The sequence below is a fragment of the Gadus macrocephalus genome, chromosome 14 (assembly GCF_031168955.1).
Source record: "Gadus macrocephalus chromosome 14, ASM3116895v1".
Taxonomy (NCBI): domain Eukaryota; kingdom Metazoa; phylum Chordata; class Actinopteri; order Gadiformes; family Gadidae; genus Gadus; species Gadus macrocephalus.
Window position 1 is genome coordinate 25,027,581 of NC_082395.1, and position 17,598 is coordinate 25,045,178.

General features: G+C 47.5%; 1 protein-coding gene and 1 long non-coding RNA gene across 5 annotated transcripts in view; both read right to left on the reverse strand.

Annotated features, from left to right (window-relative positions):
* phkb (phosphorylase kinase, beta) overlaps positions 1-17,598 on the reverse strand; it is a 71,987-nt gene that overhangs the window by 15,328 nt on the left and 39,061 nt on the right. For 3 of the 4 annotated variants that reach the window (XM_060072259.1, XM_060072261.1, XM_060072262.1), the window contains 13 exons: positions 11,919-11,974; positions 11,123-11,216; positions 8,662-8,745; positions 7,416-7,520; positions 6,899-6,981; positions 6,277-6,367; positions 6,122-6,180; positions 5,850-6,012; positions 5,529-5,610; positions 5,066-5,123; positions 2,508-2,598; positions 1,446-1,651; positions 352-486 (listed from right to left, as the gene is read on the reverse strand). In XM_060072259.1, coding sequence (XP_059928242.1) covers positions 352-486; positions 1,446-1,651; positions 2,508-2,598; positions 5,066-5,123; positions 5,529-5,610; positions 5,850-6,012; positions 6,122-6,180; positions 6,277-6,367; positions 6,899-6,981; positions 7,416-7,520; positions 8,662-8,745; positions 11,123-11,216; positions 11,919-11,974 — 1,307 coding nt within the window. Of the gene's footprint in view, positions 1-351; positions 487-1,445; positions 1,652-2,507; positions 2,599-4,607; positions 4,699-5,065; positions 5,124-5,528; positions 5,611-5,849; positions 6,013-6,121; positions 6,181-6,276; positions 6,368-6,898; positions 6,982-7,415; positions 7,521-8,661; positions 8,746-11,122; positions 11,217-11,918; positions 11,975-17,598 lie in introns of all 4 variants that reach the window. The other variant, XM_060072260.1, reaches the window with a different exon arrangement.
* LOC132472602 (uncharacterized) lies at positions 2,708-4,601 on the reverse strand. The gene is made up of 2 exons (XR_009529117.1): positions 3,790-4,601; positions 2,708-3,716 (listed from the first exon to the last, which is right to left on the reverse strand). It is a non-coding gene; the product is annotated as an uncharacterized LOC132472602 (long non-coding RNA).

Consider the following 17,598-nt stretch of genomic DNA (forward strand, 5'->3'; position numbering starts at 1 on the left):
AGTGTGGTCGTACCTTTAAACCTACACTTTATTGTCAATATTGTGTATTTGCGTAGTGCCATCTAGTGGTCAGATTTCATATTTCGTTAAGTCCTCCCCAAATGCGTAGACTTGGTGGAGGGCCGGTGGTGGGCCGGGCCAGTCAGAATTTTCCCGTTGGCTTTTAGTGCCCCACTCCGCCCCTGGTGTGTAGTGGTGGTAGTGGTTTGTAGTGGTATGTAGTGGTGCAAGTGGTGTTAGTAGTGCGTATTTGCGTGTAGCAGTGTGTAGCAGTTGTGTGTAGTGGTGTGTAGTGGTGTGTAGTTGTGTGTAGTTGTGTGTAGTTGTGTGTAGTGGTGTGTAGTTGTGTACCTGCTGCTGATCTGCGGCTGCAGTACGTCCAGCAGCAGCTGCTTGACGTCGCTGGGGGACAGCTGGTACACATCCTGGGACGGCAGTTCCCCCGCACGGATCTTCAGCTCGTGCTGCATGGCCTGGAGGATCCAGCTGGGGACACGGGGGGGGGACGACACACCAGAGAGGGGGGAGCGGTGTTACACGGAGCTCTCTGTCGCCCCCGCACAATAAAGAGTGTTTGAAACGGGATCAAAGGACCTCCTCTCCTTGATCTCTGGGACATTTTGTCTGAACTATGGCCCCGTCCACGCGGAGCCGAAACGGGTGAAAACGATCCGGTTTCGCTTTATGTGGTTCAGCAATATCTCCGTAAAGACGGAGTCATTGCGAAACCGCATCGAGCTGTAGAAACGCTGTAGCAAACATTCAAGGCGCTGGTTCTCCACAGAAAAAAGTGGAGCGCATCAAGCCTGCGCGCATACAGACTGCGCACTGTATACAAACAATCAGTCACGAGAAGATTCAACCTTTTAAATTGAGCAGAAATACTTTTGAATGTACAGTTAGTAATTAAATTTATCAAGGGGCTATATTTAAAGCTACAAAAAGAATACAAATATAAGAATAAATAAAAAATTCAACGCAACTCTGATGTCGCCCACTTGGTGGGGGGCTAATGACGTCATCGTTTGCGTTTCAGGCGTCCACGCGAATCCAAACACGAAGCCGCATAGGTCTGGAATCGAGGATAGATTTGACACCACCCTCGGACATGGTTTCAGAAATGTGTGGTTTCGGGCACCGGATCCGCCGGCTCCATCTGGACGGTCAGCCGAAACGCACAAGACTTATGCGGTTTCACCAAAAAATCGGCTCTGTGTGTCGACAAATTAAACTCAAATGTCGTTTATATTCTCGCTTTGGTTCTCTGTTTTTTTTTGTTGTCTGTAATCTTCTTTATTCAAAATAGAAGTCTGATAAGAAGTGCTTGCATTGACCCCCCTACCCGATCCAAATGTTCAGCCCCCCCCACCCGGTCCAGGTGTTCAGCCTACCCGATCCAGATGTTCAGCCCCCCCCTCCTGGATCCAGATGTTCAGCCCCCCTACCCGATCCTGATGTTGAGCATGCCGCTGAACAGCTGGGGGCTGTTGGAGATGATCCAGCCGATGTGGATCAGCAGCTCCTGCTGCAGCACGGCCTGACTCTCTCCCCCCTCTGGGGCGCAGCGCAGGTACAGCAAGGCCTTGATCTCCCCCGGGGACAGCGGCTTGGAGACCACCTCCTCCTCCTGGCCGAACACGCCCAGGGTCACCTGGCCGGGCACGCACGCACGCACACACGCACGCACAGACACACGTCAAGAGGACAGGGAAACACACACAAAAGCATGCATATACACACACGCACACACAAACAGCACAGCCAAATGATGACACACACGGCGCAGGGTGCACTACGAGGGCCGATGGTCCACTAGTATTGCTGCACACGTGCTTAAGATGCACTCATGTGGGTGTCTGTGGGTGTCTGTCTGTCTGTGTGTGTGTTTGTATCGCTTTCTCTGGGGGTGTGTCACATGACGCACAGGGACCCTAATTGCGGCTCCGGCGTTCTATCTTGGGATAATGATAGCTCGCCGCTTTGACTGATGGAGACGCTTTATCTCCTTTAATCTGGAATCTGTTCCTCTGAGGTGCAGAAGCCTCGTCTTTGAAGAGCGAGGCCACATTTCAGTGTCTGAGCCTCAATCTGAGCCTCACTCCGAGCCTCACTCTGAGCCTCACTCTGAGCCTTAATCTGAGACTCAATCTGAGCCTCACTCTGAGCCTCACACTGAGCCTCACTCTGAGCCTCAATCTGAGCCTCACTCTGAGCCTCATCTGAGCCTTAATCTGAGCCTCACTCTGAGCCTTAATCTGAGCCTCACACTGAGCCTCACTCTGAGCCTCACTCTGAGCCTTAATCTGAGCCTCAATCTGAGCCTCTCTTAAACTGCAGAATCGCTAGGAGTCCAGAATGAAATACAACGAAATATAAACTACATACAGTATATATTCAGTATACTATGTTATTTATAGTATACTATGTAGTTTATACATTGATATACGATATAGTATACAGTATACTATATGGTATACCCAGTTGGGGTTAGGGTTATGTCCTCTTACCTGTTTGCCATGCACTAACACACTAGTTATACTGGGGGCAAGGCTGTCCACCAGCTTAGTTAACAGACTAGCAGCGAGACGCACCACCGACCTGCAGGACACAAACACATCACAGCCATCAGCGCCACATGCTCTAGAGCAGTCTTTCCCAAAGACTGGGTCGCGACCCAAATGTGGGTCTGAAAGATTTTAATTGGGTCGCCAAATAAATGTAGATAAAATAAACAAAAAAAACTTTTTACAGAGAACTTTGGCACTATTTTGGCATCTATCTCTACAGTTTCAGTTTTGACTGTCTTACTTCTTGCTGCTGAAACACCCGAATTTCTCCCCTGGGGGATTTATAAAGTTTTATCTTAACTAATTGATTGACTGTTTGATAACAATAGCTGCCCATAAATACACGCCTACCTGTTCGGCATGAGCATTTAAAAAAACTTTAAACAAGAAGCATGTTTTTGATAGTACTGTACTATTTTTTATATTGGGTCGCGATGGTTTGTAATTTAAAAAAGATTGGTCCCCAAAAAAAAGGTCTGGGAAACACTGCTCGAGAGGACAGACGGCAGGGTGCTCGAGAGGACAGACGGCAGGGTGCTCGAGAGGACAGACGGCAGGGTGCTCGAGAGGACAGACGGCAGGGTGCTCGAGAGGACAGACAGACGGCAGGGTGCTCGAGAGGGCAGACAGACGGCAGGGTGCTCTAGAGGACAGATGGCAGGGTGCTCTAGAGGACAGAGAGACGGCAGGGTGCTCGAGAGGACAGACAGACGGCAGGGTGCTCTAGAGGACAGACAGACGGCAGGGTGCAGGGTGTTCTAGAGCTGCTTCTGGAGGCTCTTGTTTCAGGAGGACATGGTGGTGTGGAACACCAGTATTATGGAGATCAGCTAGGCACCATATGAGCAGGTGGTCCACAAAATTTACCATTTCATGACTTCATAAAGAACATGAAGACATTAATAAAGTGCAGAGCAAATGCCTTAGACATAATTAATACAGAGTCGCTATATCTCCTAGGAGACATTAACAGATGTCCCAGGAGAACGGCTCCTGGACGTGGACAAATTAAGTTACTTAAGGAAATCAATTAAAATAATTTAATTATGAGTCAGCACAAATAAAGCAGCATTAAGCAGAGGAACACAGGAGACGACAGGAGACGGAAGGAGCCCATCGGAACGTCACTACACTCACACGCTGGGGAACCTATCAGAACGTCACTACACTCACACGCTGGGGAACCGATCAGAGCGTCACTACGCTCACATACTGGGGGCACCTATCAGAACGTCACTATGCTCACACACTGGGGAACCTATCAGAACATCACTACGCTCACACACTGGGGAACCTATCAGAACATCACTATGCTCACACACTGGGGAACCTATTTCAAGCTTCACTTCTCGTGTCAGGGGAATGAGAAAGTAATCAAGTTTGTATTGACGTGTTTTCAGAGGTGGAGGTTAGCCCAGAGCTTTTGGATTCAGACGGAGCCCTAAGCTAATTCTTGTGTGCCCGCGTCAGATGTATTACAACAACATAAGATACATATTCCAGAGAACATTAGTAACAAGCCGCTGAGCCGTCTGTCAGACATCTTATAACAAACCCAAAACGGCGGAATGCAGAAGCATGCAGCGAATGAATAATGGATCAAGATAAGAGACAGGTCATAAAGATTAAGCAAACAGCATCAAGTTATGCTTACAAATCCGACAATGCTACTCGCTTAGCCAAGCTAGCCTGGCGATCCTCAAGGGAGTGTGCTAGAACTCTCGTCTTAGTTTCACATTTAGATAAAGTTCAAAGTTGAAACGCCAGCGTGGATTACTTTGAGGAAACGGGGATAAAGCTTGAAAACACTCTGAGGTTAACTCATTTGTGTAATATTGCCTTAGAGACGCCATCTTAAAGGTAAGAAAGCATTTTATTTACATTTCAAGGATACGTTGAAATACGTTGTATTTTGCTAATATTTCCGATCCATAACGTCCAGGCTACTGGATGGTGTGCAGAAGTTGTCCAGCCAAGCTAACAGCTAACAGCTAAGAGCTCACAACTAGCTGCGTGCATACAGGCCCTCCCTGCTGGTACCTGTTTCCCATGCACCAGGATAGTGGTGATGTGCGGCGCGATAGAGCTGGCAAACTTCTTTAGTGTGGCCGCCGCCTGGCGCACTACCAGCCTGGGGTTGCCAGATTGAGTGGCGGTTATGTTACGGTTCAGGGAAGAGAAATGGTTTGATAAAGGACAGACAGGAGAGGAAGATTAAAAAAGGGAATTGTGGAGTTGTTAAAATATCCTTAAAACAACGTTGCTTCCACATCCACTATAAAATGTCTAATGCTGAGTGAGTGCATGTTTGCGTGCGTGCGTGTGTGTGTGTGCGTGTGTGTCTGCATGTGTGTCTGTGTATTTGTTTGTGTGCGTGTGTCTGCATGTGTGTGTGTGTGTGTGTGTTAGTGTGTATAAGTTTGAGTGTGTGTGTGTGTGTGTGTGTGTGTGTGTGTGTGTGTGTGTGTGTGTGTGTGTGTGTGTTGGGCAAAGCTGACCAAAGCTTCTTGGTTCCAGCTCTTCGATAAATCTTCTCCAGCTCTTCCAGCAGGTTCTCTGTAATCAGAAGAGAAGGTTGGCTTAATGTTACTGAGCACATGAAGAGAACTCTGATCTCAGGTCTACCGCTGAAGGACTGAGTGGCTGTTGGCCTGCAGACTAACAGCCTGCACACTAACAGCATGCAGACTGCGTATTCAGGGGGTAGCCTAAATCAGCTCCATGTGTAGAAACCTTTCCATAACCATGTATCAGCTCCATGTGTAGAAACCTTTCCATAACCATGTATCAGCTCCATGTGTAGAAACTGTTCAATGACCATGAATCAGCTCCATGTGTAGACACAAAACAGGTTTGGTTGATCTGAAGAATGACCTGCAGCCTTAGCGGTTGCTCCTTATTCTCGACCAATGGCAAGAGTGGAAGCTCGGCTGAAGGCTTGTTATCAGAAGTGTGGCTCACCGTCATTGGCCAGCAGGTGAGGCCCTTCCCTTCGGAGGAGAATGGCAGCCAGCTGAGCCTGGCTTGCCAGACAGTCTGACTCCTGTGGAGACGGACATACAAGGTCAGTCTGAGGGCACTATGGCTTTAAGATCCCTCGATTCTCTATTAAAATGACCCCAATCAAAACCAATTCATCAATTAGGGTTAGGGTTAGTGTCCTCTAGGGTTAGGGTCCTCTAGGGTTAGGGTTAGGGTCCTCTAGGGTTAGGGTCCTCTAGAGTTAGGGTCCTCTAGGGTTAGGGTCCTCTAGAGTTAGGGTCCTCTAGGGTCCTGGCTCACGTGGAACTTGAGCATGATTTCGTGGGTGGGCCGATGGTTCCACTCGTGGGCGTCGACCTCGGGCTGCTGTTCCAGGTCCGAGGCGTTGGGCGTGCTGGACTGCCGCTTCACCTTCGAGTGTTTGGGCAGAGCCAGCTCCTCCAGGGCCTGGAACTCAGGGATCCTGGGAACGCGAACGCACCCGCACACACACACACACACACACACACACACTTCATTAATTAAGGATGTAAATTTGAGTGCTTCCTGTCGGTATAAAGAGGACGTCTCACTCTGCCTCGTTGATGCGGAGGAAGTCCAGCTGCTCCACGACAGCTCCGGATATCAGGGTCTGGGGTCAAAGGTCACACCGAGGGTCAGACACAAGCACAACGCCGAGGTATCAACTTTACATTCACGTTTAGGTTTTATTTAAGATGAGGCCAACCTGCAGTCTGTCCACGTGAACCTTGACCCCCCCGATGTTGCCCTTCTTGAAGGAAGCCAGCATGTCGAGGACCGGGTTGAAGCGACTCCCCCTGGTGGCCGGAGGGAACACGTTGATCTACTGCTACTCAAATACATGACTCCTCCCCTCAGCCTACTCCTGACTCCTCCCCTCAGCCTGCTCCTGACTCCTCCTCTTAGCCTGCTCCTGACTCCTCCCCTCAGCCTGCTCATGACTCCTCCCCTCAGCCTGCTCATGACTCCTCCCCTCAGCCTGCTCATGACTCCTCCCCTCAGCCTGCTCCTGACTCCTCCCCTCAGCCTGCTCCTGACTCCTCCCCTCAGCCTGCTCATGACTCCTCCCCTCAGCCTGCTCATGACTCCTCCCCTCAGCCTCCAGTAACACCAGCTAAGACAATGAGCAACAACTCCTCATATGAGCCGGCTGCTACTGCAGAGCCTTTAGCTATACCTGTGGTCTGGGAGGAGTGGGTGAGTGGGTGAGTGAGTGAGTGAGTGAGTGAGTGAGTGAGTGAGTGAGTGAGTGAGTGAGTGAGTGAGTGAGTGAGTGAGTGAGACAGAAAGAGAGAGAGAGAGAGAGGGTGTAGCTGTTGTGTTATTACTTGATGTTATCCTCCCGGATGAGGACCAGGAACAGAGGGCGTCCCTGCATCTTCCAGCACTGCTTGATGAACTGCAGGGCATTCTGCAGAGGACACAAACCGTCACATGACCTCAGCACCATCACATGACCTCCACATGTCACATGACCTCCACACCATCACATGACCTCAGCACTATCACATGACCTCCACACCATCACATGAACTCCACTTGACCACATGATGTCTACAGTGATGATGTAGTAAGTGTGAATGTGTGCTCAGGTTTGTACATGCAGTACATTGTTATGAGTCTTAAAGAGTCCTGGTCTACCAGGGTGTGGACCCTATAACACCATACCCCATGATGAGGGTCTGGACCCTATAACACCATACCCCATGATGAGGGTCTGGACCCTATAACACCATGCCCCATGATAAGGGTCTGGACCCTATAACACCATGCCCCATGATGAGGGTCCGGACCCTATAACACCATGATGAGGGTCTGGCCCAATAACACCACCACCTGCCCCACCTTGATGTCGTCGATCAGCAGCATGACGTCCTGGGACAGGTAGAAGTCGCTGAGGTCGAACACGATGGGGTAGCAGACCACCGTCTTACCCAGGATACGATAGATCTGAAGGAACACACCAACATCAACCAGTGGACACACAGCGGGGCCACTGGGAACACTGGGATAACAGGAACATACCAACATCAACCACTGGACACACAGCGGGCCACTGGGAACACTGGGATAACAGAAACATACCAACATCAACCAGTGGCTCAGCGCCCAGGACACACTGGTGTTACAGCACTAATGGAACACATTGTTAACATGTGGACACACACACGCATGCTCTCGCACACAGACACACACAAGCACTCGCACACACAAACTCATTACAGAAACACAACAACACACATATACACAGAAAAAGAAAGCAGCTCCAGCAGAGACCCTGATGATAATGGTTTGTGGCAGTCAGCCTTCATGGCCATAAATGTGCCATTTTAATGTCGTCTAAAACAAGGCGGGAATCATTTGCTGCTGATGTCTTCAGAATGCATCTCGAGGGCGACAGTGTGACCTTCAGCGGGACGTTTAGGGAGGCCCCTCACAGATAACACAAAGACACACATGAAGACACACAAAGACACAGGCACATACAGGCATGCACAAAGACACACACACAAAAAGACTCACACAAAGACACACAGGCATGTAGACAAAGACACATACACGAACATATGAACATGTATAACATATCAATAGGTGCACAAAAAGAAAAATAAAGACACACACAGACATTAACATAAACACAAATCACCGGACGCACACAAAGTCAGACACACACATACATCCATAACAATTATTCACAAAGGCCCCGTGAATAGTGGGGAATAGCCACTAGGGTTAGGGCTATTCCCCACTTTCCACGGATCCTGAGGTGAATAATTGTTTAAGTATATACTAGGCGTGAACATTCCAAAAATAAGCCAGATAACACTTTTTGTCAGGATTTATTTGTTTTTATCAGCGGTTTATTTATTTTTAATAGCGTGACGTGACGACCGTCAAGCACGCTCCCCGCGATGAAAATAATATCCCCAGTTTGAGATCTCAATCATCTCTCCGTATATATGTACATATATAAATATATAAGACAAATATACAATATGTATAATGTTTATTTGTGTGGGTGCGGGCCTGTGCATGTGTGAGTGTGTGTGTTTATGTGTGTGCGTATGTGTATGTGTGTGTGTGTGTGTACCTTGCAGGTCCCGATGCAGCCCACTGGTCTCTCTGGACGCCCACTCAGCCCAAGCTTCTGATTGACAGCCAGGAAACGATATGCCTAAGGGCACACACACACACACACACACACACACACACACACACACACACACACACACACACACACACACACACACACACACACACACACACACACACACACACACACACACACGCACACGCGTGTAAGTGTGTAAGTAAGTGTCAAGGTAGTAGTCTAAAGGTCTCATCCTCCCAAAAAGAAAACTTCATTATATCGACTGGTCCCATATTCACCAGCTAGATCAGAACTTATCCGATGTAAACCTATGCAAATACGGGACAAGTTAGGATTTTTTTCCAATGATGGAGAGGAACCACATAGAGTGAAGACCTCTGCACGGCGCAGAGTACTGCCTTAGAATGGCTGTAGTCCGGGGAGAGAGTGTCTGTTCTGCTGTCTACAGACAGTTCATATCCTCTGGACCACTCCGCATGTGAGGTGAAAGAGGTGGTGACGTTCTGGAAAGGGCTGTTCTGAGGACAGCAAATGTGGAGCACCATCTTCACCTCATGCTGGTTTCCATGGTTCCTCTGCGTGGTCAGGAGTGCCTCTGTGACTACGTGTCCCTCCCGCCTTCTGTCCCTTCACTCTCCTCACGCCATCCTACCGGCCACCAGCGGGGGGCGCTGTGGCCCTCTGTCTGCTCTCATGTGTTTCAGAATCCAACAGAAGGGAACAGTAGCAGACATCTAAGGGAAGGCTAATTAGGAATAACTCATGTAATAAAACATAAGAAAGCAAATATTGAGATACCTTTTTTTTTATGTTAATTGGTTCCTAATTAAGTTGTAACTGACAAACCCGAGGGAGCAGCAAGGAGAGGAGAGAGGAGACCCAGACGAGGAAACACTTCATACGTCTGTTCCCTGAATACAAATTAGGGGAAGGTCCATCGGGGTGGGGGGTTCCAAGGCCTGTGGTTCTGCGGGAGGAGGACTGGTCTGTGAGCTGTCTGGTTTAACATTCAGCACAGCGCCTCACTCTGACTCACTACAGCACATCCCTGTGGAGAGCTGGGCGTCAGAGCATCAGATACATGGAAGGAGAGAGAGAGAGAGAGAGAGAGAGAGAGAGAGAGAGAGAGAGAGAGAGAGAGAGAGAGAGAGAGAGAGAGAGAGAGAACACAAGACATTGGAGGTGTGTTTTAACCTAACGACTTGGACACAGGACACAGGATCGTCGAGGTGGATTTCAGAACTTTTCCTGGTATGAATGGGAGGACGACCCTCCCAGTGAGTGGATGGACAGCCTTTCGGGTAAGATGAGGGCCCGTTTTGAGTCGAGGACTTGATGCCATTAACACTAACATGCAGATGGAGTGAGAGGCTCCCAGGGCTTTCGGCTGACAGCATAACCCCCCTCTCTCTGGCCTCCTGATATGGGCTGGGAATTATTACCCATCTCTGGACCAGGAAAGATTCTCCAAATTACCAACGTACTGTACTCCAATTAAAAATTAAATAAAGACAACATGTAGCATGCACCTTCATCAATGGGCAGGGGAACTTCATAGCTGTGCAAAATGTTTTTTTCCGGGAACTAGTTCTTTCAGTTCAGTTCACTATAACGATTCGTTCGTTTGATACGTTCGTTTTGATTCGTTCGTGACGTCAGATTACGTCATTTGACAGGGAATCTCACAGGTGTCTGCCCCCCCTGCGAGACGGCCCTGAGCATAAAGCCAATTTAAGCTAACCAAACGTCCCACCAATATTTATACCACTTGCTTACTCTCTGTCATTCATGGATTAATATTTATAATTTTATTTTACTTTACAATTAATTCTTCATTATTCAGGCATTACAGAACTTTCATGGTCATAAATAAAAAATACGAACTGCAGTTTAATTTCTTTGTTTGTTCTTGAATTGACGTAGAATGGAGCAAAGACTCCTGTGATTGGGAAATGCGTTTATCCAATAAACAGATGGAGGTCAAGTCTATTTTCGGAAATGTAGGGGGATATATGAGTGGCCCCACGTCGAATGGTATGACCCAAGATACGTCAGACAGAGAAAGAGCGCAAATTCGACGTTACCATCTTGTCATTTGTTTACCCAGGTGCCATGGCAACACCATTGCTACCTCTCATTGGCTGAATCTTTGAGAACGTTGTAGACTCAATCGATATAAGGTCGCGGGGAGACGAAGCTCTGTTCGTTTGTATATTGTATTTACGTGACCATATTTTTGTTTTATGTTAAAAAAAAAAGAATCAAAGAACCAGTTCTTCTTGTTTTGGGGAACCAGTTCTTGTCGTTCACGTTCGGGATGCGTTCGTTGTGAACGAATCGGTCGCGACCGACTCATCCCTAGTGTGTGTGTGTGTGTGTGTGTGTGTGTGTGTGTGTGTGTGTGTGTGTGTGTGTGTGTGTGTGTGTGTGTGTGCATTACCTTGACCAGCTCTTTCTGAGGCCAGATCTGAATGGGTTCCACCTGTTGGGGGGTCTGAGTCTGAATCCCATAGGTGTTGAGGAACACCTGTAGTCTACACACACACACACACACACACACACACACACACACACACACACACACACACACACACACACACACACACACACACACACACACACACACACACACACACACATGTTTAAAGCTTGTTGTATGAAGTGGGGGCGTATCTCAGAGAAACACTGTACTCCGATCTCGCCTTCGTCCTATACCTCAGAGAGCAGATAGATCAGATCACTTCTGACAGAGCCAAGGTCTCCAGAGGGGTGGAGGCACCGCCCAACCACAGAGAGATCTTTGATAGACTGGAACTGAACCTGAACCTGTTGTAGAGTGGGGTACTTACATCGACCACTAGGGGCAGTAGTGCTAATGAACCTGTTGTACAGTGGGGTACATACATCGACCACTAGGGGCAGTAGTGCCAATGAATCTGTTGTAGAGTGGGGTACTTACATCGACCACTAGGGGCAGTTGTGTTAATGAACCTGTTGTAGAGTGGGGTACTTACATCGACCACTAGGGGCAGTAGTGCTAATGAACTTGTTGTAGAGTGGGGTACCTACATCGACCACTAGGGGCAGTAGTGCTAATGAACCTGCTTTAGAGTGGGGTACTTACATCGAGCACTAGGGGCAGTAGTGCTAATCCTGTGTGATTTAAACACGAGTTACGTTCAGACACTCTCATAGGAATTGAAGATATTTAGATTAATTCAAAAGGCGACAGGTACCTCTGGCTCTCGGCAATTAGGGCCACATGGATCACCACGTCGTTCTCTATGGGGCCCTGCAAGAGAAGAAAGAAGCTCAGAGATCAACAGAACCTCAGAGATCATCAGAACCTCAAGAGGCCTACAGAACTGGTGGTGGTTAGTGAGGTCCCCCCATCACTGTAACACGTCTTTTAGTGTCTAGAAAAGCGCCATTCCATTATTGGGTGTCAAGCAACGAAGTAGCGAGACAACCTATTGGGCCAATTGCTCTGTCAGTTAGCATTGCTGCGCTTTAAAACCGTACTCCTTAAAACTGAGGTTTTGCGAGTTTAACACGCAGCTGCGCACAAGGTTGAACGTGATTGCTGTGTAACGACTCGTACAGGATCAGCTGATTCCCAGCTGACTCGGTTTAAACTGCTTGGAAACCGGAAGTACTCTGATTTCTAGTATACCCCAGCAGATGCAGTTTTAACTGGATGGATGCATTTTGTGTTATAATTACCAACAAAAAATGTATGGGAATGTAGTCTCAAAAGTGGCTAAGCTAGCGACAGAGCAATTGCCCTGATGTTTTCGTATGAGTTCCTATCATTATTATTTACCTGCAATGGGAGTCTATGGCAGCCCATAGAACACCTTGGTGAAAAGTTGTGAAATTTGGCACACTGGTTCAGGACCGTCCCATTAGCCCATGAAGCAAATTTGAGGTCATAACTTTCGACCCATTCATCCAATATTCACAAACAAGATATCATTGGATTCCTTGGGCCAAGCCATATTCAACGGCTTGGACCAATGTCGTCATTTTGCGCCATGATGGATTTTCCGCCATCTTGGTTTATGTCAAAAACCTTCAAAATGCTACTCCTATCACAAATTTGGTCCAATGATCTCGAAACTTGGCACACATGATCTTCAGGCCAGGCTTGATACAAAACATGGAATTGTTGAAATATTGTTCCAATCAAATTTGACCGCAAAGTCGCCAAACAGGAAGTAAGCCAATATCTCAGCAGCCCTTTGACATATCATAACCAAACTTGCTACATAGACCCATGACATAATCATGGGGACACTCAATGAATTTGGTGACCTTTCACCTCTCGGGGGCGCTATAATTAACAAAGACTTGTTTTAACTCCTCTCTCTTCACATGAGTATATTTCACACTTATTTTCAATGTCTTGTGATACTGTAAGACCGCCCCATTTAGCTAATAAAATATTTCCCATGGCAAAATATTTCCCATCAGAAATTGGCCGCCATGTTGAAAGTTGTCAAAATCAATGTTACATATCCACAGGCCACAGATTATGTCTAATCATCATGAAACTTGCCATATATGATATTCAGACCAAGCTGAACAAATGTGCCAACATTTTTTTCTTTTTCTAATTCAAAACCGTTTGGCCGTGACAGCCAATCAAACTTGATGGCAAAGCCGCCAAACAGGAAGTAAGCCTGTTCTCAGCAACTCTCTAACATGTCATAGCCAAACTTGTTACATAGGCTCAAGCCATCATTCTGGGGACATCCAAACAATTTGGTGACCTTTGATCTCAGGGGGACGTCAAACAGGAAGTGAGCTAATTTTCTCTGCAAGGCCTTAATGCATCCAAACCAAACTTGGCTCATAGTCTTATGAGCAGATGCTTGCTTACATTGTGTCTCTGTCTAACCCTTACCTCTAGGTAGGGACATTTTTCCATTTGGTCAACATTGACTCAAACTCGCATAATGCTGTAGTTCATTCCACCAGCCGGATTACATATTACTGAGACGGTCGTCATGTAGCCACCTAGCCGATTACGTCCGTCCGGCAGAATTAGCTTATCGAGTACCATTATGCTTGACACCCACATTGCTGCTCGCAGCTATATTTATTATTATTATTATTAGAAACTCAGAGGTCCACTCTCCCTGGAGGAGGACAGGACCGCATCTCCAGTACAGATTAGGTCCAGCGCCTAGATCCACTGTGAATGGAGAACACAGAATACAATGTAGAATGACCCAGGGGTGATAGTAGGAAAAAATCGTCGCTTTTGGTGTGAACGCCATACACGTCGTTACGCCGGAAATCCGCCGGGGCACCTGAAAGCTATCAGGCATGATGACCCCCGCGTAGAGAGAGAGAGAGAGAGAGAGAGAGAGAGAGAGAGAGAGAGAGAGAGAGAGAGAGAGAGAGAGAGAGAGAGAGAGAGAGAGAGAGAGAGAGAGAGAGAGAGAGAGAGAGAGAGATTTAAGCACAGTAGGGGGTAAGGAGGGAACACAGCAGGTCGGAGTGTGTCTTATTATTATCCAGCAGGTGCCATCAGCAGCGCTGGGCGCTGGATGTGAGCGATATCATCTGCATTACTCTGCCCCCGGTGAGGAGCCGGGAGACAGGGAGAGCTCTGAGCTTGGCGTGTCCCGTCGCTTAAGCACAGATAACAGATATATAGAAGTATGGATATAGATTTATATGTATGTCTCTCTTTACAGACAAATCCTGTTCAACATTCAACAAAAATAAAAATACAATATTAAGATACATTCACACAATGTGTGTGTGTGTGTGTGTGTGTGTGTGTGTGTGTGTGTGTGTGTGTGTGTGTGTGTGTGTGTGTGTGTGTGTGTGTGTGTGTGTGTGGGTATGTTGCAGTGATTTTGTGCGATGCTGTCCTGATAACGGGGAATCCTTCATCTTATCCACATTGTGGGTCTGAATGTGAATCACAAGCACTAGTGCACACACACACACACACACACACACACTCAGGAACACAGGCACACTGCGACACACACACACACACACACACACACACACACACACACACACACACACACACACACACACACACACACACACACACACACACACACACACACACACACACACACACACACACACACACGTGTATGGGAAGAGTTTAATCTAGTGACGAAGGCGGGCTTCTGCTGATGAGCATTTTGGCAAAATGCGGCAATCAAAATCTAAGATTAGCACCGTGAGTGACAAAACTGTTTGTCACCGTGAGTGACAAAAATGTGACAAAACTGCTGTGAGAAGTGAGGGCGAAGGGTGGCTAGGAGGATTAAAATGAGGAGGACCACTTTCTCTCCCTCACACCTCCCGTTCCACTGCCTCCACACTGGTACCAGCCTCTACATCAAACATTTGTGACAGTGTGCGTGATAGTGTGTGTAACAGTGTTTGACAGTGTGTGTGACTCTGTATGTATGAGGTGTGTTGAGGCTGGTCAGCTTGGTGTGTGTGTGTGTTCTGTGTGGAGGCTGGTCAGCTGGGTGTGTGTGTGTGTGTGTGTGTGTGTGTGTGTGTGTGTGTGTGTGTGTGTGTGTGTGTGTGTGTGTGTGTGTGTGTGTGTGTGTGTGTGTTAGAAGTGGACAGCAGTGAGAGCGTTCATCAGGATGATTCAGATCAAGGCTCCGCAGGGAGCCTTGATCCCTGCGGAGTATCTCCGCAAACACACGGCCGCACGGAGGAGGCGCTGGTGTGTGTGTGTCAACTGTGTGTGTGTGTGTGTTTGTGTCCAATGTGTGTGTATGTGTGTGTTTGTGTGTGTGTCCAGCCCCCTCAGGGTTCAGTGTACAGTCACAGACGACTGTCACCTCCCACCTGTCACCAGGCCATTTGGAAACCAGTGGGACTTAGCACTGTGTGTGTGTGTGTGTGTGTGTGTGTGTGTGTGTGTGTGTGTGTGTGTGTGTGTGTGTGTGTGTGTTTGTGTTGTCTGTTGGGTGTTGTGTGCGTGTGTGATAATGTGTGTGTTGTGTGTGATATTGTGTGTGTGTGTGTGTAATGCGCATGTGTAGATGTGCGTGCATACTTTTGACCTACGGTACCTGTGGGAAGGCAAAATATGACAGGGACTTGTGTATGATTTATTTGTGTGCATGTGTATATGCATGCAGGCTTGCGTGTCTACTTGTGTGTCTGTGTGTGTCTGCATGCGTGTGTGTCCACGTATGTGTGTGTCTGCATGCATGTCTGTCTGCGTGCTTGCGTGTGTGCGTCTGCGTGCATCTGCATGTGTATGTACATACAGGCATGCGTGTCTACATGTGTGTCTGCCTGCATGTGTGTGTGTGCATATCAGTGTGCATCCTAACAGCCGACTGCTCCCTCGGAGGTGCTCCAGGTCACCTTATAGAGAGAAACACCACCTCTCAGAGTACACACTGTAGTACTGACTCAGAGTACTGTAATACCAGGAGTACACACTGTAGTACTGACTCCTTAGAGAGAGAAACACCACCTCTCAGAGTACACACTGTAATTCTGACTCAGAGTACTGTAATACCAGGAGTACACACTGTAGTACTGACTCCTTAGAGAGAGAAACACCACCTCTCAGAGTATGGTAATATGAGTACACATTGTAGTACTTGACAATCTCTTTAAAGCCCTTTCTATCGACATTTTGAAACGGAACCATGTCATACACAGGCACAATACGCCGCGTACAGCGAGTGCCTCACACCAGTTGTAGCCGCGACGATGCCTCCCCTCGCTTGCGCCCGGGCTGCGACTCATGCGCGCAGATGGCACTAGGGACAGGGGGCTTATGACCCCCTCAGATTCATAGTGACCCCCCCCCCACTGTCCCTACAAAAGGCGACAAACATCGCCGGAAAAACGAAGGCTTCCTCCTCTTGAAATATCACTCCGCAAGCGTCCTCGATTGCTAAGCGACTTCAACGTCTTCGGCGACTATTTCACAGCTGATCAACACTACGAATGCTGGTAACAAATAAACGGTAAAAAGACACACCGTGTGAGGTTATTCTTTTGGCCATAGGTTCCATATGCTAAAGACGTGTCTAGTTCACCGTCATGCAGGCTGTGTTCAGTAAAATAAATAGCGATCTGTTTTCAGCGCATGTAGGCCTATCTGCCTAAGCCCACGTTGAAATAATTTTGATGTTGATTGTTGATGGCGCAGTTGTTGAAATAAACAGATTGATTTCATACAAATCATAAAAGCCTCTCCCTGTGTCATTGTGTGTGCGTGTATACGAGGTGCGTGTATACGAGGTGCGTGTGTGCGCGCGTGCGTGGGGTGTTAGGGTTTGTTTCCCTGGCGCGAAAGGGGGAATAAATAACAACAACAACGCCAAAAAAATAACATCGGTATCGGCATCGGCTATAGGCCAATTTGTTATTTTAAACATCGGTATTGGTATCGGCCCAGAATTTCACAATTGGTGCATCCCTAATTCAAACATTAAAATAACTGGAAAACTCACTCCTTACTCCCATTACAAATGATGCAGCAGTTCGCAAATATCCTGAACTGAAAGAGGAAGACTTGAGAGTCCAACTGGCCATGTTTAAAAACAGAGCGCAGTTTTAGTGGGTTACGCAGATTAAAGACATGGCATTGCTGTGTGCCATATTCACCAAGAGAGGCTTGACAGTCTGGACAGACAAAAAAATTGCCCAGCAGTATGTTCAGGGTACCTAAAGGAGGAAAGATGTTTTGGGGTCCTTCAGTGACTCTGTTTAGACAGTCAATTTGTTTGGCTTTTTGTTTATTTATGTATGTTGTTGGTTAAACTTCTGAGTGTATACACAAATGTTTCAATAAAAAATATTTTGCCTAAGGCATGACGTTTCTGTGGTTGATTTGCATTCCAGAAAAATAACAGTTTCATCATATATGGCTAATGTTGATCAAGTGGGCCTTTGTTT